This window comes from Medicago sativa, chromosome 7, assembly GCF_051527215.1.
Source record: "Medicago sativa cultivar Bolivia chromosome 7, Bolivia_mono, whole genome shotgun sequence".
Taxonomy (NCBI): Eukaryota; Viridiplantae; Streptophyta; class Magnoliopsida; order Fabales; family Fabaceae; genus Medicago; species Medicago sativa.
Window position 1 is genome coordinate 5606350 of NC_140755.1, and position 18837 is coordinate 5625186.

Consider the following 18837-nt stretch of genomic DNA (forward strand, 5'->3'; position numbering starts at 1 on the left):
CACCTCACAAGCCGGTTTTGTGGGGTTGTGTTAGGCCCAACCACGATTTCTAATATGGTATTAGAGCCTCTTCACGATTCTTTGGGCCACCTGTTATCAGGTTTCCGTTATTGGGCCACCCGTCATTTATGTTCACGCTTCAGATGTGTAATCCTGAGCGTGAGGGGGTGTGTTAAGAGTCCCACATCGGTTAGAAGTTGGCCTGACAATTTGTTTATAAGTGGGGGCAATCCTCACCTCACAAGCCGGTTTTGTGGGGTTGTGTTAGGCCCAACCACGACGTGACTTTCGATATCCCGCCAGTTGGATACGAAAGGTTCCCGCCAGTTGGAACGGACACTATCCGTAAGGATGACCCCACGTTAATAAGAGGAACCGAATCACATCGAAATGAGAGGGATCCGGAGGCCGTGTAGGTATGGGACTACATGGTTGAAGGAAGGCTTATAAGAATTGTTAGGTACTACCCATATCAACAAGATGCATCTTCTTTTCTGTAGCCCATTCCATAAGAACTCCACAGTTAAGCGTGCTTGGCTTGGAGTAGTACTAGAATGGGTGACCTACCGGGAAGTTTCCTGGTAAGCATGTGAGTGAGGACAAAGTATGCTGAAAAGACTCGTGTTGGTTTGTGGGGTTAGTCGGCATCCGGAGGCCGTGTAGGTATGGGACTACATGGTTGAAGGAAGGCTTATAAGAATTGTTAGGTACTACCCATATCAACAAGATGCATCTTCTTTTCTGTAGCCCATTCCATAAGAACTCCACAGTTAAGCGTGCTTGGCTTGGAGTAGTACTAGAATGGGTGACCTACCGGGAAGTTTCCTGGTAAGCATGTGAGTGAGGACAAAGTATGCTGAAAAGACTCGTGTTGGTTTGTGGGGTTAGTCGGCAATCCTGAAAGCAGTCTGGGATGTTACAGTTGGATTGACTCTTGGGTGTTTTGAAAAGAAGCATCAAGCAAACAACACGAGAAGAGCAAATTTGTGTTAGTTTCATTTTAGACTTTCATCAATAATACACTGTGTGCACTACCAGGCAGGGTCATCAATGGGATCAAAAGAAAACCAACAGGCAACAGTAGTCATCACATTTACAAATACAAGCATGATATAGACCATCCACTTGCTATTTTCTTTGGATGCGGCGGATCTCACAAGGAAGTTTATGATGGGAATGTAACTAGACTATCGGCACCTTGGTTCGCAAACTAGCAACCGATTCTAAACAGGCTGCGACTTTTCTGTTTTGCTGCAATATCAGAATAAAACACAGATATTGGCAAGCTTAACTCTGCCTCTATGTGTGATAGCGATTTGTTTAAATTCAACTATGCAATAGGCTATAGCGCTGCTATAGGCGCTATTTAACATGAGGGGGAGGTGAGAGAGATTGTTTTTCTTTTTCTAACGTATAAAAGGAGAGGATATGAAGTAACATTTTAAATTACTCTTCTAATTTTTTAAACATTTTCCACGCTTTATCATGGAAATACCTTTAACTCTCGAAGAGTGTAAGATTTTTCGCTTTGTCAAGGAAAAAAATTCCTGGAAAAAAGTGAGTGAATTGATTCCTACAAACCACCCATATACGGAAAGTTTTACAACTTGCACCATTAATTCTGTGGACTCACTTTCCTAATTTAATGTTCAATGGCTGAAACAAACAAACTCTTAAGGGAATTGAGTGCAATGTTGATGTCTGAGATTTGACTATGAAAAAGGATTCACAATAAAATGATCCCTGAATTTACCGTAATTTTTTTTGAAAAGAGGACAAAAAAATAAGTGAAAGAAAACGTTAAAAAAATTACAAGAAAGAAGGTGGTGGGGTGGGGGTGGGGGTGGGGAGACATGCAAAATGACAGCCACATTCTTAAAAGAATGATAAGATCAAATGAAAATCATCCATAAAAGTAAGGATATTTTTTATTAGGATCTACAAATTGATTCTTGGAATAAACTACAGTACCAATACTGGCTCTCACTTCAATCAAACTTTGAATTATCAATTTCATTTAAGACTAATGAATAGCAAATAATTCTCCTTATATAATTTACAAACTCTTCCCCAATCATTTTTATCTCATATTTCTACTATTTTTTTCATCACATTTTTATTTTCTATCACTTATTTTCTTATACCCATCTCACTCCTCCCCTGCTATGTAAGTGCCTCATTTTTCTGAGACAAAGAAAACGTTCAAATGACAGAAGCGCTCTCCTGAGTTAAGTTCAAAACGAGAGAAGAAATTTTCCCACATATTGGAGCAAAACACAGTTTTTGTACTGTCCGAAATCCGAATGTGTACTTCACAACAAATCAAGAGTTTTTGTGTCATTCAAACGTATAAAGATGCTCCCTTCCTTTCTCGCAAAACCAACGACCAGGGGAAAAAAAACTCATCAAGCAACAAGTGGGAAGCACCAATAAACATGGTTTCTGGATAAACGAAAAAAAGGTACCAAGTAATTACCACAGTTGATAGCTTACTGTTCTATCGCTAATTACATTAATTTGTGGCCTTTTGGTTATTTATTATAGTCTTGTTCATCCAAATCCTATCTAAGTACTGAACACACCACACTTTTATTAAACAATTATTAAACAATGCTTTGTATTGTGTTATATCGATTTCAGAAAATATGTAATCAACCATAATATTAAAACTAAAACATAAGATTTTAAACATAAAATGACGTCAGATTTGGCTTTTGTGCAGTAAGAGATGCATGCATTTATACAGTTTCGATCTTAGACGTTAACTCGACATCGAACTACTATGATTACACAAAAACAAAATTAGTTTAAACAACCTCTGCCATTGATTTAGATCAGACAGTCGAGATTTAAAATTGCACGGTGCAATTATTGCAGGGAATTTGTTTCCCTAAAAACCAGCATACAAAGTACATGGAAAGAAACAAAAAAAAAAAAAAAAAAAACTTTAACTAGAAGCCAAGAATTTCCAACTAACAATGTATCACTATCACAGATGATTTATCATTCTAGGAAGCACATTACAGCAGCACACATCACAACCCCTTAGCCACTGTCTTTTATTAACCCGTACGCGGCATCATACATTACATAGCAATAGTTAACCATAAAGTTCACACCTCACTTGCTGACCAGCTTAAGAGATTTTGCCTTCTCCTGCAGTGAATCCAGGAGGCTGTCAAAGGCTTTCTTGAATGAATCAACTCCTTCCAATTCAAGCTGTGAACCAACATAGCTCCAATCAATACCCAACTTCTGGATAGCATTGTATATTCCTTCAGCTTCAGATGCATTTGAGTCTATTGTCCTGGCTACGGCACCGTGATCGATAAATGCTTGAAGTGCTTGGTCTGGCATGGTAGATACCTGGGAAGTAAATGAGAAGGTAATGTTAGTTCAGGGATTAGGAAACAATGATTTCCAAGTTTGTTAACATAATCAAGCCTAACGAGATGTTCATTAAAGAAAATGTTTAATTAATCTGAAGGTACTTCAACTAAAATTTTGTTATTAAATCCCTGAACTTGTTAGTAATTTGTAATTAGGCCCTTAAATAATTGTTTTTTAATCGGATCCGTAAATTTTGAAAAAATTGTCATCAAGTCCCTGACTTTAAGGACCCAAATACAAATTATTTAAAAATTCAGGGACTAATTAAAAACTATTTAAAAATTTAAGAGACTTGATTAAAAAAAAAAACCAAGTTCAGGGATCTAAATGAACATTTCTGACAATTTCAGGGTCTCAATTACAAATTCTTTTAGTTCAGAGGCCTTTTTGAAAATCCTCAAATAGTTCATAAATCTATAGAACAATTAAATCTGAAGAAAATACTACTTGGTTCAGATTAACTCCATAATAACTATAAGCAAATGGATTATTGAAAAAATGTGATGGCTTACGGTGTCGGGTCCAATAAGAGGAGCAACATATAAGGTGTCAGGATAGGCAGGATTCTTAACGCTGGTTGAAGCCCACAGGAGCCTTTGCTTCTTGGCCCCTTTTTTAACTAGAGCTTCCCACCTTGGGCCAGAAAATTTCTTTTGGTATAGCTGGTAAGCCAGTGCTGCTTGGGCTACTGCTGCCTATAAAATTCAATGTCATGACAAGAACATATTTGATATCTAGAGATGTTATATCAAATCCAAACGCAAAAATTGGCAATAAAGAAAAGAGTAAGCGTTTACCTTGCCGCGTAGATCAAGGGCTTCTGGGGTGCCAATTTTCTCAAGCATCTTGTCAATGAGAGTGTCCACTCGACTGACAAAGAACGAGGCAACACTTGTGACTCTAGAGAGGTCATTTAACCCAGATGCCTCCAGACCGTCCAAGTAAGCATCAATTACAGCTTCATATCTTTCAAGGGAGAATATCAGCTGCATACCACAAACGTATATTTAGACTCCGGCAACATGGTAAAAGTAATCAAATCAGATGACACTCATAAAAAATGTTAACAGACAATTAACTTCTTAATTTACAACTAGAACTAGAATTATGCAGCATTGATACTTCTAAATGAAGATGTATTTGGTGAATGACATGTGTCGGTGTTTAGAATCGACGCGACACCAACACATGAGGTTACATTCAATCACTTTTCCAAATTATTACCGGTGTCAACATGTCAATATCAGTGATGTGTCTGGTGTGCATGTCTATTTCAGTGCTTCAAATCCCTCATTTCTAACCAGCATAACCTTGCTACTACCCATTATTATGTTGATTATATCAAGGACAAGGATTGCTTATCAAGTAGCTAACATCCCAACTTATAGCATGTTAACATAACATAATATGATACTCAATTAATTTGCAGACTACATGAAAGAAAGTATCACAAACTTACAGTCACGTTCACACTTATTCCATTGGCGATAACTTCCTTAATTGAAGGGACACATGCAGCTGTAGCTGGAATCTTAATATACACATTGGGGCGAGAAACCACTTTATGAAGCCATTTTGCAGCTTCTATGGTTCCTTCAGTATCCTCAGCAAGCCTAGGAGATACTTCAACAGAAACATAGCCATCACCTCCATCAGTTTGATCATAAATTGATTCAAATAGTTTGCAAGCATCTTGAATGTCCTTCACTACAAGTTCCCAGTATGCACTGTCAATGTCTTTCCCTGCTTGCACAAGTTCCCTGCATGATCATGTAATTTTAGACCACACCACGAATTAAAAATAGAACATTAAATTCACGGGAATATAATAATATCAGCACACAAGAACACGCAACATTATACTTAAGGAAGTGAAGATCTTCCCCTCCTATAAAAAAAATAGAAATCGAGGAGCATCACTTTTGTCAATGTTGTCCAATAGCATCTCTATCGCGCCATAGCATAGAGAGTTTGGAGAAACGACTATTATTCCGCGATATACGATTTAGTACACATTGTTGTCAAATTGTAGATGTAGGTCTGTAGCATAAAGTTATTTGAACTAATCGCAATTCTCTGTGATCCGGGATTGACAACATTGACCTTTGTGTAGTTTACCAAGCTAAACTAAATATACTTTGTGAAGGAAGAAACAAAACTAAGAGTAATACAACGATTATGCAGGTTATAGACAGACGAGACAAGAATGAGACATGTCTATGCCTCCACGGTTTACTCTACTTCTAATTACATTGTTGTTCAAATTTGAAAGAAAAACTTTTGGTATTAGTATATGATTGATGGTACCTGAATTGATCATTGTAAGCACTTGAAGATGAAATAGCTTTCTGAAAGATCTGCAATCATGTGGTATAGACGGTATATTAGAGCACTGACATCTGATACTATTATAAAGAAATCAATAAGTTACAACTCTTAAAAGTGTTTGGAACATGTTCTAAGTAGTCCAGTATTGATTTTTGAAACATTATTCCTAGGATAGAAAAATATCTTCGCACAAGTAGAACGGTACAAGCACAACCATACAAGTCTTTCATTATTACTATGTGACAAGAAAATTCTAACTTAAATAACATAAATTATTACCGCTGGGTTGCTAGTGACGCCTCTAACACCACTTTCAATAAGAGGAATCAGATCCGTAACGGGTCGGCAGAGATTATCATACCATGGACTCTGCCCTTGTTTCTCATAAAGATCATGAAGAACCGTCCTCTTTGCAGGAACTCCATTTTCATCTGTTTGTGAGCATCTAATCCTGCAAGGACACCAACCAACAGTCAAATGTTTGCCTCAATATAAATGTCGATTAGGAAACAAAACAAGGACTCATATTCATTATAAACTTGAGGTTGGCAGAATCATGGTGAGCAACCATGATTTTGACAATAGCAACACTATGAAGTTTCACGAAATTACGTTGCCACCGTGATTTTGCATAACTCACCACCAATTCAAATATACACCAAGTATATGGTTGGATTGGTGGTGACTTTGACACAGTATAACACCATGATTTCGGCAAAAGCTGCAATTTGGAGCGTCTACAAAATCACAGTATCATGCCCCTGTAACTTTGTCAAACTCCGTGCTAATACAAACCGACTGCAAGGCAAATACCGCCCACTAAGTATTATTCTGACAGGCTTAACATTAAAGTTAAATGGCTGTTTGGATAAGCTTATTTACTGACAAAAGGACTTGTGAGACTGTTTGTGAAAACTTCTGAAAATAGCTTATGACATGTTCAAAAGTTGTTTTGAGCTTATTTTTATAAAAGTTGACCAACTTAGCTTATGAAAACAGCTTATGCCTACGCAATTTGACTTTATTTTATCATGTGTAATAATAGATAATAGCTTATTCATAAGTGCTTACAGCCACTTATGCCGTAAGCTACAAATTAAGTTGTTAATCCAAACAGAACCAATGAAAAAACAAACTTCATGCAAATCAATATTTGAAATGATAAATACTTTTAATTACACCAAAAATTTTAATAAAATAAAATAAAACATTTCATTTTCACTCTTTCCTGAAAATTAAAAGTATTTAATTATTGTACACCGATAGTGTAATTTTTTTTTACACATGCATCCAATCAAATCATTCCATAATGCAACTCTTTATATATATATATATATATATATATATACTCTCTACAATCATCTATTTGGCATCATTTGATTGATGTACATGTAAAAAAAAATATTTACACCGTCAGTGGATAGAAATTAATCTCAAATTAAAATTATCATGTATGTTACCATTATTTAGAGATTAATCTCTATGCACTGACAGTGTAAAACTTTCTTTTCACATGCATTCAATCATATCACATCACAGTGCCACTTTTACATGTTAGTTCTTATTATATCTCCACAAATATCTATATGACATTATTTAATTGGACAAGAGTTTAATTAGTATAATATGTCACACTACAATTATTGTATACAGTCATTGGATATTTAATTGGATGCATGTGTAAAAATAATTTACACCGTCAGTGTATAAAAATCAAAACCAACAAAACACATCCTTACAACAACAAAACACATCGATAATAACGACTTTCAATCACGATCGCAGTTTTTTTCAATTTCAACAACGAATAAATAAATAAACAAACAAAAAAATGAAAACACCGCATGCAAAAATAAGCATGACTCATGATCTAAGAAAAATAAACGAAAACTCACCTCAAAGACGTTACAAAACGGTTTTCACGAGTTGTTCTTAAAGAAGAAGCAGAGAGGTTAGTTTTGAAATCATTTGTATTGTTGAAAGGTAAGAAGCTCGTTTTGATGGATCTGGATCGAAGAGATTCTGGTAAAGAAGCGCGGTTTGTGTTTGGTGTTGTGATCTTAGAAACGGAAAGTGAAGAAGCCATTGAAACTGAGAATTGTTACAACTATCTCGTTCACGCTGGTTCAATAATGCTTATATATAAATAAATAAATGTATAGTTGATTTAATTAATGAATTTAATTAGTATAATCTATCTACTTCGTGAACTTATCTCAGTTGGTTGGACAATGCATAAAAATAAAATATGCAAAGTTTGGGGTTCGAACCCCGGCCACTCTAAAAAAAAGAGTATACTACTTAAACTCCGAAGTAAATAAGTAAGGTGTTCGAGGTTTGAACTTTATCCATGCGTATAAGCATTTTGCTAGTTAAACTCCGAAGAAGTAAATAAGTAAGGTGTTCGAGATTTGAACTTTATCCATGTGTATAAGCATTGTTTCTGTCAACTAAAATATATTCACAAAACAATAGCCGTTAAATTTATTAAAATAGTTTTATCTTATCTTCAATTATATCTAATTCAGGAGATTAATTTTTACAACCGTCAAGAAAGATATCATATAAATTAAAAAATAAAAATATATTCACAAAACGATAGCCGTTAAATTTATTAAAATAGTTTTATCTTATCTCCGATTATATCTAATTTGGGAGATTAATTTTTACAACCGTCGAGAAAGATATCATATAAATAAAAAAATACTAGGATGAGAGAGTTGGTGGAGAAAGTTGGTGTAATGCACCTTTTGGGTTGACTGAAAAGCCAGGGGCAGGTGAATGGAACAAGGGGTGGTGAAGGGGTAATATGGGAAATTCAGTAGTTGTTTCTTGGTTTGGTGGCCATCTTTAGCCACCTAGGTGCTTACGCTATTGTGATTCGGTTTCCATCAAGATTTGACTGAATTTTTTATTTTTTTGGAAATTTAATTCTTATTTTGGGTGATTATTGATTTGGAATTTTAATAAACTTCTTAAAAATAAAATGAATTTGAGTGTACCTAATTTAACCGTCAAAACTCTATTATTTTTTGTTATTGTGCAGGAATAAAACTAATTTTGGATTTTTTCTTGTGGTAACTACGATTTGAATCCGGACCTTTCATATATTATGCATTATCCCTACCAACTGAGTTAAACTCACGATGATTAATTTTGGATTTAATCAAAAAAGAAAAAATTTAGATAAAATTAATTTGTAGAATTATTTTTTTTAATAAAGTTGTTTAGTAGTTAGAAGTTTACTCTTTGAAAAGAATAATTGGAGAGTTGGTCGAACTCCGACCTTTGTATATCACATTGCCCCTACCAACTATGTTTTTTTTAAGGACCCTACCAACTATGTTATAATCATGATAGAATAAATTTCTAATAAAAAGTAAAGTAATTTATATTTTAATATAATTTTATAAAAGAAAGTGTTTACCTACCATTCCTAAAAAAGTGTTTACCAATAATTGTGAGACTAAAGATCGAATTTAGCCTCGATCCAATTTGTGCGTATGGAAGAAATTTGGTTGGAAGGTTAAAAAATCATTTTACGTACCCACAAATTCTCCAATAGAGATTAGTCATAAATAAACATTAGTGAAAACTTCATACTAATAATATGGTAAAAAAATGTTTAAACAAAAGTTTGAAATCTCTTTTAATTTAAATTTCATTAGCTCAAGAGCATTTAGACATGTTAAATTTATTTTGGCGTATACATTCACTTCAGTCTCATCCAACTACAGAGTATGTGAATTCAAAATAAGTAGAAATACAATAAATAATGTGTGAAATTCGAAGAATAAAACCAAAAAGTCATAGGTGCAAAATTTATAAGGTGCGAAATCTTTTTTATGTAAAACGTGAAAAAACATTTTCACTATAGAAAGTATCTACAAATATATTAATAATTAATAATGTAATAAGCCGTTTAGCAAATTATTTTCACTATAGAAATTATAATTCTAATTCTCTATTATAAAGATAAGCTCTCAACTTCGCCAACACAAATATGATTGTTATACTTATCAACTCTCATCTAACTAAGATTATTTCTTTTGAGGATCGAATAATTTAATTGGTTCGAACTAAAGTTTAAAGGCATTGAAATAGTTAAAAGATCAAGATTCAAACCCGAGTTTCTTCAACAAAAAAAAAGATTCAAACCCGAGTAAAGAAGGAAAAAAATAGTAACATAATAATCAATGACATTCATGATTTCTAACTCAATTGACAAAAACATCAATCTTGTTAGATTGAATATCATAATCGAGGTTCGGATCCCGACTCTTTTATTCGTGGGTGAGTTTATATTAACTTTGTCATTTCGTCTTTTTAAAAAAAATAAAAAATTTAATCAAGGACAGAGATTTTTGGATCAATGGAGTAGCTTTAGTTTACCTTTCCCAAAATTTTATCTTTGTAGAATAAGTTTAGGAAATTCATAAACTTAAGAAATCCATACATAATTCTTCATCCAAAAATATGAACATCATATTCAACTCAAAAACACTCACCTTCAAAATTTAAAATAAAATTTTAAAACTTGAGTAAAAAAAAAAAAAAAAAAGCATTTTTTTAGCCTAAAGTTTAATGAAGAAAAAAAGTTAAATTTATTGAAGTGGTAGCTAGCTAGCTAAACGAGAGTGAGTTGAGACCACACTTACTAGACTATTACATTTTGAGTATGCACAAGCCAAATAAATACGTGTTCTAATTCTTGTAGTGTTATCCATCTTTAAAACACACTCCCTTCAAAATCTAGCAACTTCCATTCCACACAACACAAAGTACAGTACAGAAGTTACAGTTATGGCTTCACTTTTGTCCTTTTCCATTGCTTCTCTTTCTCTACCTAATTCTCAATCTCTGGTACTTGTTCTATTATTCAATTTCACCTTCAATTCACACACTCATTCATTTCCAAACTTAACTTAACTATTATCATTTCTTTCAGGATCCTGATAATCTCTCCGATTCTTCTTTCTCCGGTCAGTATTCTTCTTTCATTCAAATTGATAGAATACAATACATCGAAAACAACCCAAACTCGACATTAATGAAATGAAAATGATATATGCAAATAAACTCGCACCAGCAAAGTTAATAGCATATTTAACTTTGTTTTTTCATTTATTTACGTTTTTAATATCTAACCGTTTTTTCAGGTAAAAGCAACGGTAAGAGTGGTAGTTGTTGTTTTCCAACGTCGTTTGAACGGAGAAAGATGGTTCTGTCTTCCATTGCTGTCATTGCTGGTACTTTTTGTAAAGGAGGAATTGGTCTTGCATCTGAATTTGCTGACAGTAATTTTCTCTATAAATAAACTCAAGCTTTTTAATTATTTTTATAGGTTATTTCTATGAAAAATAAAATGAAGTTATATTGTTTTTCGTATAAGCTATAAGCTGTTTTCATAAACTATCTTGGGGAGCATACGAAAATTCGCTAAAAACAGCTTATTGATATGTCATAAACTGTTTTCATAACTTCTTTCAATCAGTCTTAGAGGTGCTTATGCAAGTAGATAAGCTCAAATAAGCCAAATCAAAGAGGAGCTTGTTTGGATTTACTTATTTGAGCTTATGTATTGGCATAAGCACTTTGCAATGGTTTGGTAGAGCTTATGGAAATAGCTTATGACATATCTATAAGCTGTTTTTTAGCTTATTTCTATAAACTCTCTTGGGTTTCCTAAAAAAACTTAGCTTAATGAAAACAGTTTGACTTTATTTCATATTTTGTTATAGAAATAGTGTATACACAAGCGCTTATATGATAAATGTTTATGCTATAAACACTTAATTAAGTTGTTTATCCAAACAGGACCATGATATTGTTGTATTGTATACCCTTCATTATATTATTTGTCGTTTTACTGTTTTACAAATTCAAATTTGTCAATGCAAACAGTATAAATATTCCATTATACTAAACAATGTAGGAAGAATAAAACATCTTACTTATCTCTAAGAGTGAAGCTGGACAATAATGGTCAATTATATCTTGTATTTCTAAAACATCAACAACCGAAAATTTGGAACAGAGGTGTAACGTATGTCTATGAGGTATCGGCTAAGTAGCAAGAGTTTGAGTTTGTAACCTCATGGGACATAGTTCAAATAACCTAAAGGAAGGTGTAAAATGACCAATTTCAATTAATAATAGCTTTCTCTTCCCCTATTTAAATTAGAACGAGTATATTAAGAAGTTCCGAAGAAGGTCATGGTCGGTTTGTCGAACCTTGTTTGTGTGTCTGAAACGGAAAGGAGGAGAATGGTGATGTTATGCATGTTGTGAGCAAGTAATGCAGTTGTGTCGTTACTGATGGTGAAAAGTAGGTTCATTTGTGTATTTGTTTTATCATAAACTGGTAAACATAATGTTATTGAGCCACGTAGTAAAATAAGAAAAAGCAACCTACAAAGATTTCAATATAATGCATAATTTGTGCACTTACATACAGTGCCTGCGCTTAGAGGGAAGGATTATGGCAAATCAAAAATGAAGTACCCAGACTACATAGAAACCGAATCTGGACTCCAGTATAAGGTGATGCAGCACGTTGTAAAATGTAAATGCTTTAGCGTTAAGAAAGCTTTGTTTTTAACTAGTAGTATTAATAAATTGCAGGACTTGCGACCCGGAAATGGCCCAAAACCAAAGAAAGGAGAGACAGTAGTGGTTAGACACTGAATTATTTTTGCTATTGATTTTATAGTCAATTGGTTAGAAGTCTGATCTTTTGTTTATAATAATCTATATATTTTGATATACTGATTCTAAATCAAATTGAAAGTTATGCCTAAATTTTTCTTTTGCGCTCTAGAATCTACATAGCAGACATTCTAGGTTTTTTGAAATGAGTTTTGATGGGATAGATTTGACAACTTTACTCCTAGGGAATTATTTCTGAACATTTAGTTTTCTCTTCACATTAGATAATTGAAGTAACTTAAGAGCTTCAAGTTCCATTCAGGTAGATTGGGATGGCTACACCATAGGTTATTATGGTCGCATATTTGAAGCCCGGAATAAAACAAAAGGCGGTTCCTTCGAGGTATTGAATGTTTTGCATCATCTATATTCTATCTAGACATTGTCGAAGTGGTTGATTATTACAAACCTTATTTTGTTGTTTTTCAAATATGCAGGGTGATGACAAGGACTTTTTCAAATTCAAAGTAGGATCGCACGAGGTGAGAGACCTCGTCATGTAATGATTAATATAGTTCCTTCAATTTCAATAGGATCTTTTCTATAGGTCTTGATGTCGGTACTATTACAAAAACAATGCTTACAAGTTATGTTGTTGCTTCTATTCTATATAGACCAAGTAATGTTGAATGCAGTAGGGTTGAATAAGGATAAGTCCTACTTGGTTATACTAGGATTCAAATTTTCTTGTTAATTTATTTTATCTAGAGGGAAAACCCTTTGTGGTTCAGTTTTATATATACTATTAAGCATGTGCTACTGTTGGTCGACATCCTTCGTTAGTATTGGTTGGCTCCTGTTCTATAACGAAATTATAAGTGATATAACATGGTTTTTTTGAGTGAGGTTGTGAAGAGTCTGAACGCCCTTTGGGATTAGGACTAAACTCTGCTCACAGTTTACACATCGACTTTACCCTTGCCACAAGGTGTTATCGTGGGTTTGATACAACTTGTTTTTATGATATTTGTTTCAACTGAATTCATCAAAATATTAGTTCACTAAACTTGTTGGGTGTTGCCAACATATTAAGCACTCAAATTATGCCCTTATTTTCTGGAGTCTGCATCACTTACTCTGAAAAGTGATATTTCATGTGCTTTGAATGTTCAGGTAATACCAGCTTTTGAAGAGGCTGTTGCAGGCATGTCTCTCGGGGGCATTCGAAGGTGCTGCGTCTTTATTTCTGAAGTATTTGACTTATTGTATGCCTGAGCTGTGTTACGTCCAAGTCCTTTCATGCCATTTACTGAATTACAGTTTCTATCAATTCAAACTTTGGATTTGGGTAACATAACAATGTCCTGAATTTATTTTATTATACTGCCACTTCTATAAATTCTTACTCTTGATTTGGGGAGACTTCTCAACATCCCTGAATTTCCGTAATTAAAATTGTCAATTGCTGGGAATATTTTGTTCAAAATATAATTACAAAACAACAATAGCTATGAAACCCTTTTTCCGCTAGGTGAAGTTAGCTATATGGATCTTGTTTAAATATTTTAATCCTTAAAAAATTTAATATGGTTGAAAAGTAAGGCAAATGTATGTTTGGGTTCATGTACTATAAAGAGATTGATGGCGAGAGAAATGCAAATTTCACTATGTTTATCAGTGATGCAGGATAATTGTACCACCAGAACTTGGATATCCTGAGAGTGATTATAATAAAGGTGGCCCAAGACCTACAACATTCTCGGTAAGAGTTGAGTCCTGTCACTAGTGTTCATCAACTTTGTGAATCGTTTCTGAGAGATGCAATGCGAATATGTTTTACAGGGCCAACGAGCCTTGGATTTTGTGCTAAGGAACCAAGGGTTGATAGACAAGACTCTCTTGTTTGATATTGAGCTAATGAAGATTATTCCAAATTGATTTGTCAAATTCTTCATTGACCCTGAAATATCACCACCAAAACATTCAGGTTAGTTTCTATTTTATCGCTTGTCAGTATTTTCATTAGCATATGTTGTGCAATCTAAAACCGAATCCATGTCAGAGCAAGACTACCAGTGAACTGATGGAAAAAAACCTTTGTATTGCCAGATAAGTCTACAATTAATTCTTTGTCAGTGCCAGTATCATTGATTGATCCTTCATACCTTGTGAGTATTTTCTGGTTATGTTCTCCATAGGTGATGAAAAATCATGAAGTATAATACTGTAGTTTGTTGAACAATTTTAAAGATATGAAGTATAATACTGTATAAGCTGCTAGAGCTGTAGTTGACTCTGATTTTTAACACATTCTGATTATATTCAATAACTACATACAGATGAGGAAGCAAGCTTTCTTTCTTTTTTTTTTTTTTTTTTCATTTCTTTTGATCACTTTGTTGGCATCGACATTTGATGCCTGCCTATGCGACAATTTTGATGTAATATTCCGGTTTTTCATTGTTCGTTTATCTGGTAACTGTAACATTTTGTGTGACATTTGAGGAAAAATCCATCGACTATTGGAAACTTGAATTCACTATGTGTACATGGGAAGAAACATCATACAATCAATTAGTAACATGATGTAGAAAAGGATCACACACCACTGCAACATAACAGCTTCCGTGGCTTATAACATCTGTATTTCAATACGAGCTTTATCATCACAACTTTTATTCAACCTTAGATTATTTTCCTCTGTCTATTTCAATGATTTCGAAAGCCAGAATTGTCATCTTAGTATGAGAATTGAACATACACTGGCCAGGATTGAGTGAAACTGAGTGAATATCCTATTACAAATGGATTGGTTCAAGTTAAAACTAATGTAATGGTCAGACGCAAAGCTGAATTACATTACGAACGGGTTTCCTATTAAAAACTGATTTAGATATTTCATATATAAAAAGTAAGGTAAGTCTTATCAAAGAGAATATTCATCCCACTATCACTTTTTCTTATCTGCATCCACAACCATGTCATTCCAATCTGATAACAATGCTGAACATATAGAAATAGAGAGGAGGAAGAGGAACAAAGGAAGATAACGTCATTTAGGTTTGGAATTCAATCAAACGAGCAAAACATAGTGAGCAAGGGTTACAATAGAGTGTAAATACTAGATACTACTATAAAAGAGCAAACAACCCGTGTATAATAATATAACATCCTCCCTCAAGCTCATTATGGATTGACAAAAAGTATTGAGAGTTTGTCAATCAAGAATGGAAAACCTTAAATGGAAGGCAAGGAGGAGGAGACAAACGGCAGAGTAATTGTACCATCCTGAATACGATGATGAGTGAAGTGAGAATTGATCTCAATGTGTTTCGTGCGTTTATGAAAGACTGTTGTGGGCAATTTGAATTGCGCTCTTGTTATCACAATACATGAGAGCTGGTTCAAAAAGAGGGACTTATTAGAAACTAACTGACACAACCAAACTATTTCAGTAGCGGTGGAAGCCATAAAACTTAGATGAATGCATTTTCTGTCAAATTTCTTTCTATTTGATGTAAAACTTGTGGCAAAACAAAGACGACCGAACACTTTAAAATTTTGAATGCGTGGGAAACTATTGTAAAAGATTTCATAAGGGGATTTATAAAGAAGAAAACAGGTTGGTAGTATACTATTGAGATAAGTATCATGGCTAATTTGTTATTTGGAAAAGCAAAAAAAAGCGAGGACCTACATTACCCTTTGATGAATTTGGGATAATTTACCCTAATGACAAATAGGATTCAATTATAGAATGAAGGAGATGAAAATCACATGTTGAATGAAGCAGATGAATAAATTTAAGGATCTTGAGATGAAAATGATAACTAATTTAAAAAAATAAAGAAGAAAAAAATGAGATTTTTCTTTGATAGGGGTAAATTACATGCAATTCATCGAAGGGTAATATATGAAAAACTGTCAAAGACATTAATAAATTTTCCTACCACAAGATGTGCCCATAATAACAACACAAATGAAACAAGAACAATTCTTACTTGGACACAAACCCAAATAAAATTTATTTGGACACAATAATAAATTGATTTTTTTTTTAAAATATAAGTAATTTAATCACATCATATAATCATATTCTTTGACACTACCAAAAAATCATTTTCTTTGTTAATTATTTTTCCTTGTGAGTGTGTCTTTTTTTTGGTTAAATGAGAGAAAAAAAAGAAAAGAAAGGAAAAGTATCTACATCCTAATAAATGACACTCGAACAACATCCACTAGAAGTGTTAAAGAGAGACAAGACAATTGCTCATGCACTTTTACAAGAGGTCTCCTATTATTAGCTCCATTCTTGATAAGAATGTGGTGAAGAAGTCTCAATCCTTAACTAGATAGCTTCAAATTAGCTCCAAAGAGGTTGACATAATGGTGTGTCTAATTAAAAGATAAATTATTTTTCTTTGGAGTTATGTCCAACTAAAATTTATCCTTGAAACAAAATAAAATATTCAAGCAGCCATAAGTTAACAAAACAAACGGTTGTAAAACAAGAACAAGAGATACCCAAACAACTCAAACGATTAAACCACCAACTATTCAAATCATAGCTAGAAGTAGGATCCCCTATTTTTAAACACTACCAATGCTGGATCTTAATTCGATCAATAATCCACGACTTCATTGACTCTTTAAGACCAAAATCCTGTCATATTTTTCTTGAGTAATGCCACAACACATATTTCAACATACATTTTTCTACCTACTTTCTTTGATCGGTTAAAATTCACATGATCCTGTCAAATCTATTTGAAACCCACATGATTAGGGAGAGTAATGTGAATTTTAACTAATAAAAAAAAAAGTGTTAAAATATGTGTTTACTTTCAAAATACCATCCAAAAAGCGTCTAATTTAACTCAGTCAATTCCTTCCGGTCAGAAGAAGATCGCAAAATTGATGAACATGAAAAGGAAAGTAGCATATGGATAGTAGCATGTGCCAAAGATATATAAAGATATATTAGGGAGATGAGATTGAAACTTCGAAGCCTTTGCAACTCCTAGCAAGTGTTGAGGAGAACCAATACAATGAGATGTGTGATGAATTATGCCTTTGTCACTATAGAAATCAATAAGAGGATAACTCACAATCATTATCACTTCTAATTAACTTTATTCTGTTTGGTACAAACTTCTAATTAACTTACTACTGTCATTTATTTAGCGTAATTTTAATTTTTAAAGATTAAATATTCAATTTGATCCTTTTCAGTAATACTCAAATTAGTCCATGTAATAGCCACCACAAGCGCATCACACCGCAATTGCGGTGTGATCTTCAATCACTTGTACGATTTCATCATACAATTTCTTTAATATTTGTTCCAATCTTCTCAACAAAAATTTAAATTTTGTAATCTCAAACTCCAAGATTGTTTAGATATTTAAAAAACACATTTTAACACCCTCTCCATCGTCAATTTCAAGAACTTCTCAATTAGTATTTACAGAGCAAACTCATACTCTACTATATAGTGGATATAGTGTAGTAGCATGGTTGTGCCACCTTATATAATTTGTGAAAATTTAAAATTATTTCACGCCGCAACAAACACAATACGTGTCGCAACAACCATATTGGCCACAATTCCAACGGCCGCAACCACATCCATGACCGAATTTAAAACCATGGTTGTGAGATATTCTATTTGTCGTGTCTCCTAATTAGTAGCGAGAAGTATTTTTTTTTTTTTGAAGGAATAGTAGCGAGAAGTATTAGTTATTAGAGAAATGCTAACATGTATCGTAAGGGCACATTATAAATTTGAAATTATGTCAATTTATTTCTCAAATGTTTGATAATCACTTTTTTCCCAATAAATAATAATTATTTATGGAAAACCCTAATGACACATTTTAGCATCACCTTCATTTTTTTTTTATCGATCAGCGTTTATCGCATAAGAGATTGGCATCACTCTATTTTTTTTTTAAGGAAATTGTATCACTCTCTTTAATGAAATTAAACTTGTATAGATCAATTAATGGATAAATAAATCTTGATAAAGGTATTTGGGAATTTATGTTAAAATTTTCGTTACATTTTTTTTCGATAATTAGGAGACTTTATACTATAGTCTTTGCCCTTTGTTTCTTTGTCAGCCGCCAGAAACCCTAAGCAGCTTTTGCTTCTTTTTCTCATATATTTTCCTTCCAATATTCTCATCTATCGCAAGCAAGCATGAATGGTAGAGAGTGTGAGCAATATATTTTTTTTTTTTTTTTAAGGAGTGTGACTGTTTGAGCAATAACTTTTGGTTGTTATATTTTTGTAGATCTTTGATACTCTCTAGCTATATAAATCGCCAATGAGTCAATGGAAACTGATTACGATGATGGAATTGGAATATAGTGTTTCATCCTCAATTTATGTGGTCTTGCAAAGATGCTTCATTTGTGGAGGTATATAGATATCATAGGAATATCCTAGTGTGGCTCCCAGAAGGGTTTT

The 18837-nt window shown here is 33.4% G+C and overlaps 2 protein-coding genes across 4 annotated transcripts; one reads left to right on the plus strand and one right to left on the minus strand.

Moving 5' to 3' along the window:
- Positions 1 to 2802: 2802 nt before the first annotated feature.
- TRA2 (Aldolase-type TIM barrel family protein) lies at positions 2803 to 7827 on the minus strand. Its single transcript, XM_085722935.1, has 7 exons — positions 7614 to 7827; positions 5998 to 6169; positions 5698 to 5747; positions 4850 to 5150; positions 4188 to 4376; positions 3903 to 4085; positions 2803 to 3366 (listed from the first exon to the last, which is right to left on the minus strand). Exons 1-7 carry the CDS (start codon positions 7802 to 7804, stop codon positions 3121 to 3123), a joined length of 1332 nt encoding a protein of 443 aa, XP_085579061.1. The 5' UTR covers positions 7805 to 7827; the 3' UTR covers positions 2803 to 3120.
- A 2612-nt stretch (positions 7828 to 10439) lies between these two features.
- LOC146903765 (FKBP-like peptidyl-prolyl cis-trans isomerase family protein) lies at positions 10440 to 14901 on the plus strand. 3 transcript variants are annotated; one of them, XR_015017715.1, is made up of 12 exons: positions 10440 to 10581; positions 10667 to 10700; positions 10878 to 11015; positions 12176 to 12261; positions 12343 to 12393; positions 12689 to 12769; positions 12864 to 12908; positions 13540 to 13595; positions 14053 to 14128; positions 14209 to 14353; positions 14476 to 14534; positions 14706 to 14901. XR_015017715.1 is itself a non-coding variant. In XM_085723373.1 (11 exons), exons 1-10 carry the CDS (start codon positions 10522 to 10524, stop codon positions 14302 to 14304), a joined length of 723 nt encoding a protein of 240 aa, XP_085579499.1. In that variant the 5' UTR covers positions 10440 to 10521; the 3' UTR covers positions 14305 to 14353; positions 14476 to 14901. The 3 variants fall into 3 exon arrangements, 1 of the variants encoding a protein (XP_085579499.1); XR_015017716.1 differs by having other exon boundaries at positions 13540 to 13714; positions 14045 to 14128; positions 14476 to 14901; XM_085723373.1 differs by having other exon boundaries at positions 14476 to 14901.
- The last annotated feature ends 3936 nt before the right edge of the window (positions 14902 to 18837 follow it).

Coding starts and splice junctions, on each gene's coding strand:
- LOC146903765 (XM_085723373.1), top strand. CDS start 10,522: ATGGCTTCACTTTTGTCCTTTTCCATTGCTTCTCTTTCTCTACCTAAT. Junction 11,016..12,175: donor TGCATCTGAATTTGCTGACA/GTAATTTTCTCT, acceptor ACTTACATACAG/TGCCTGCGCTTAGAGGGAAG. Junction 12,770..12,863: donor CAAAAGGCGGTTCCTTCGAG/GTATTGAATGTT, acceptor TCAAATATGCAG/GGTGATGACAAGGACTTTTT.
- TRA2 (XM_085722935.1), bottom strand. CDS start 7,804: ATGGCTTCTTCACTTTCCGTTTCTAAGATCACAACACCAAACACAAAC. Junction 5,151..5,697: donor GCTTACAATGATCAATTCAG/GTACCATCAATC, acceptor ATGATCATGCAG/GGAACTTGTGCAAGCAGGGA. Junction 4,086..4,187: donor CCCTTGATCTACGCGGCAAG/GTAAACGCTTAC, acceptor TGAATTTTATAG/GCAGCAGTAGCCCAAGCAGC.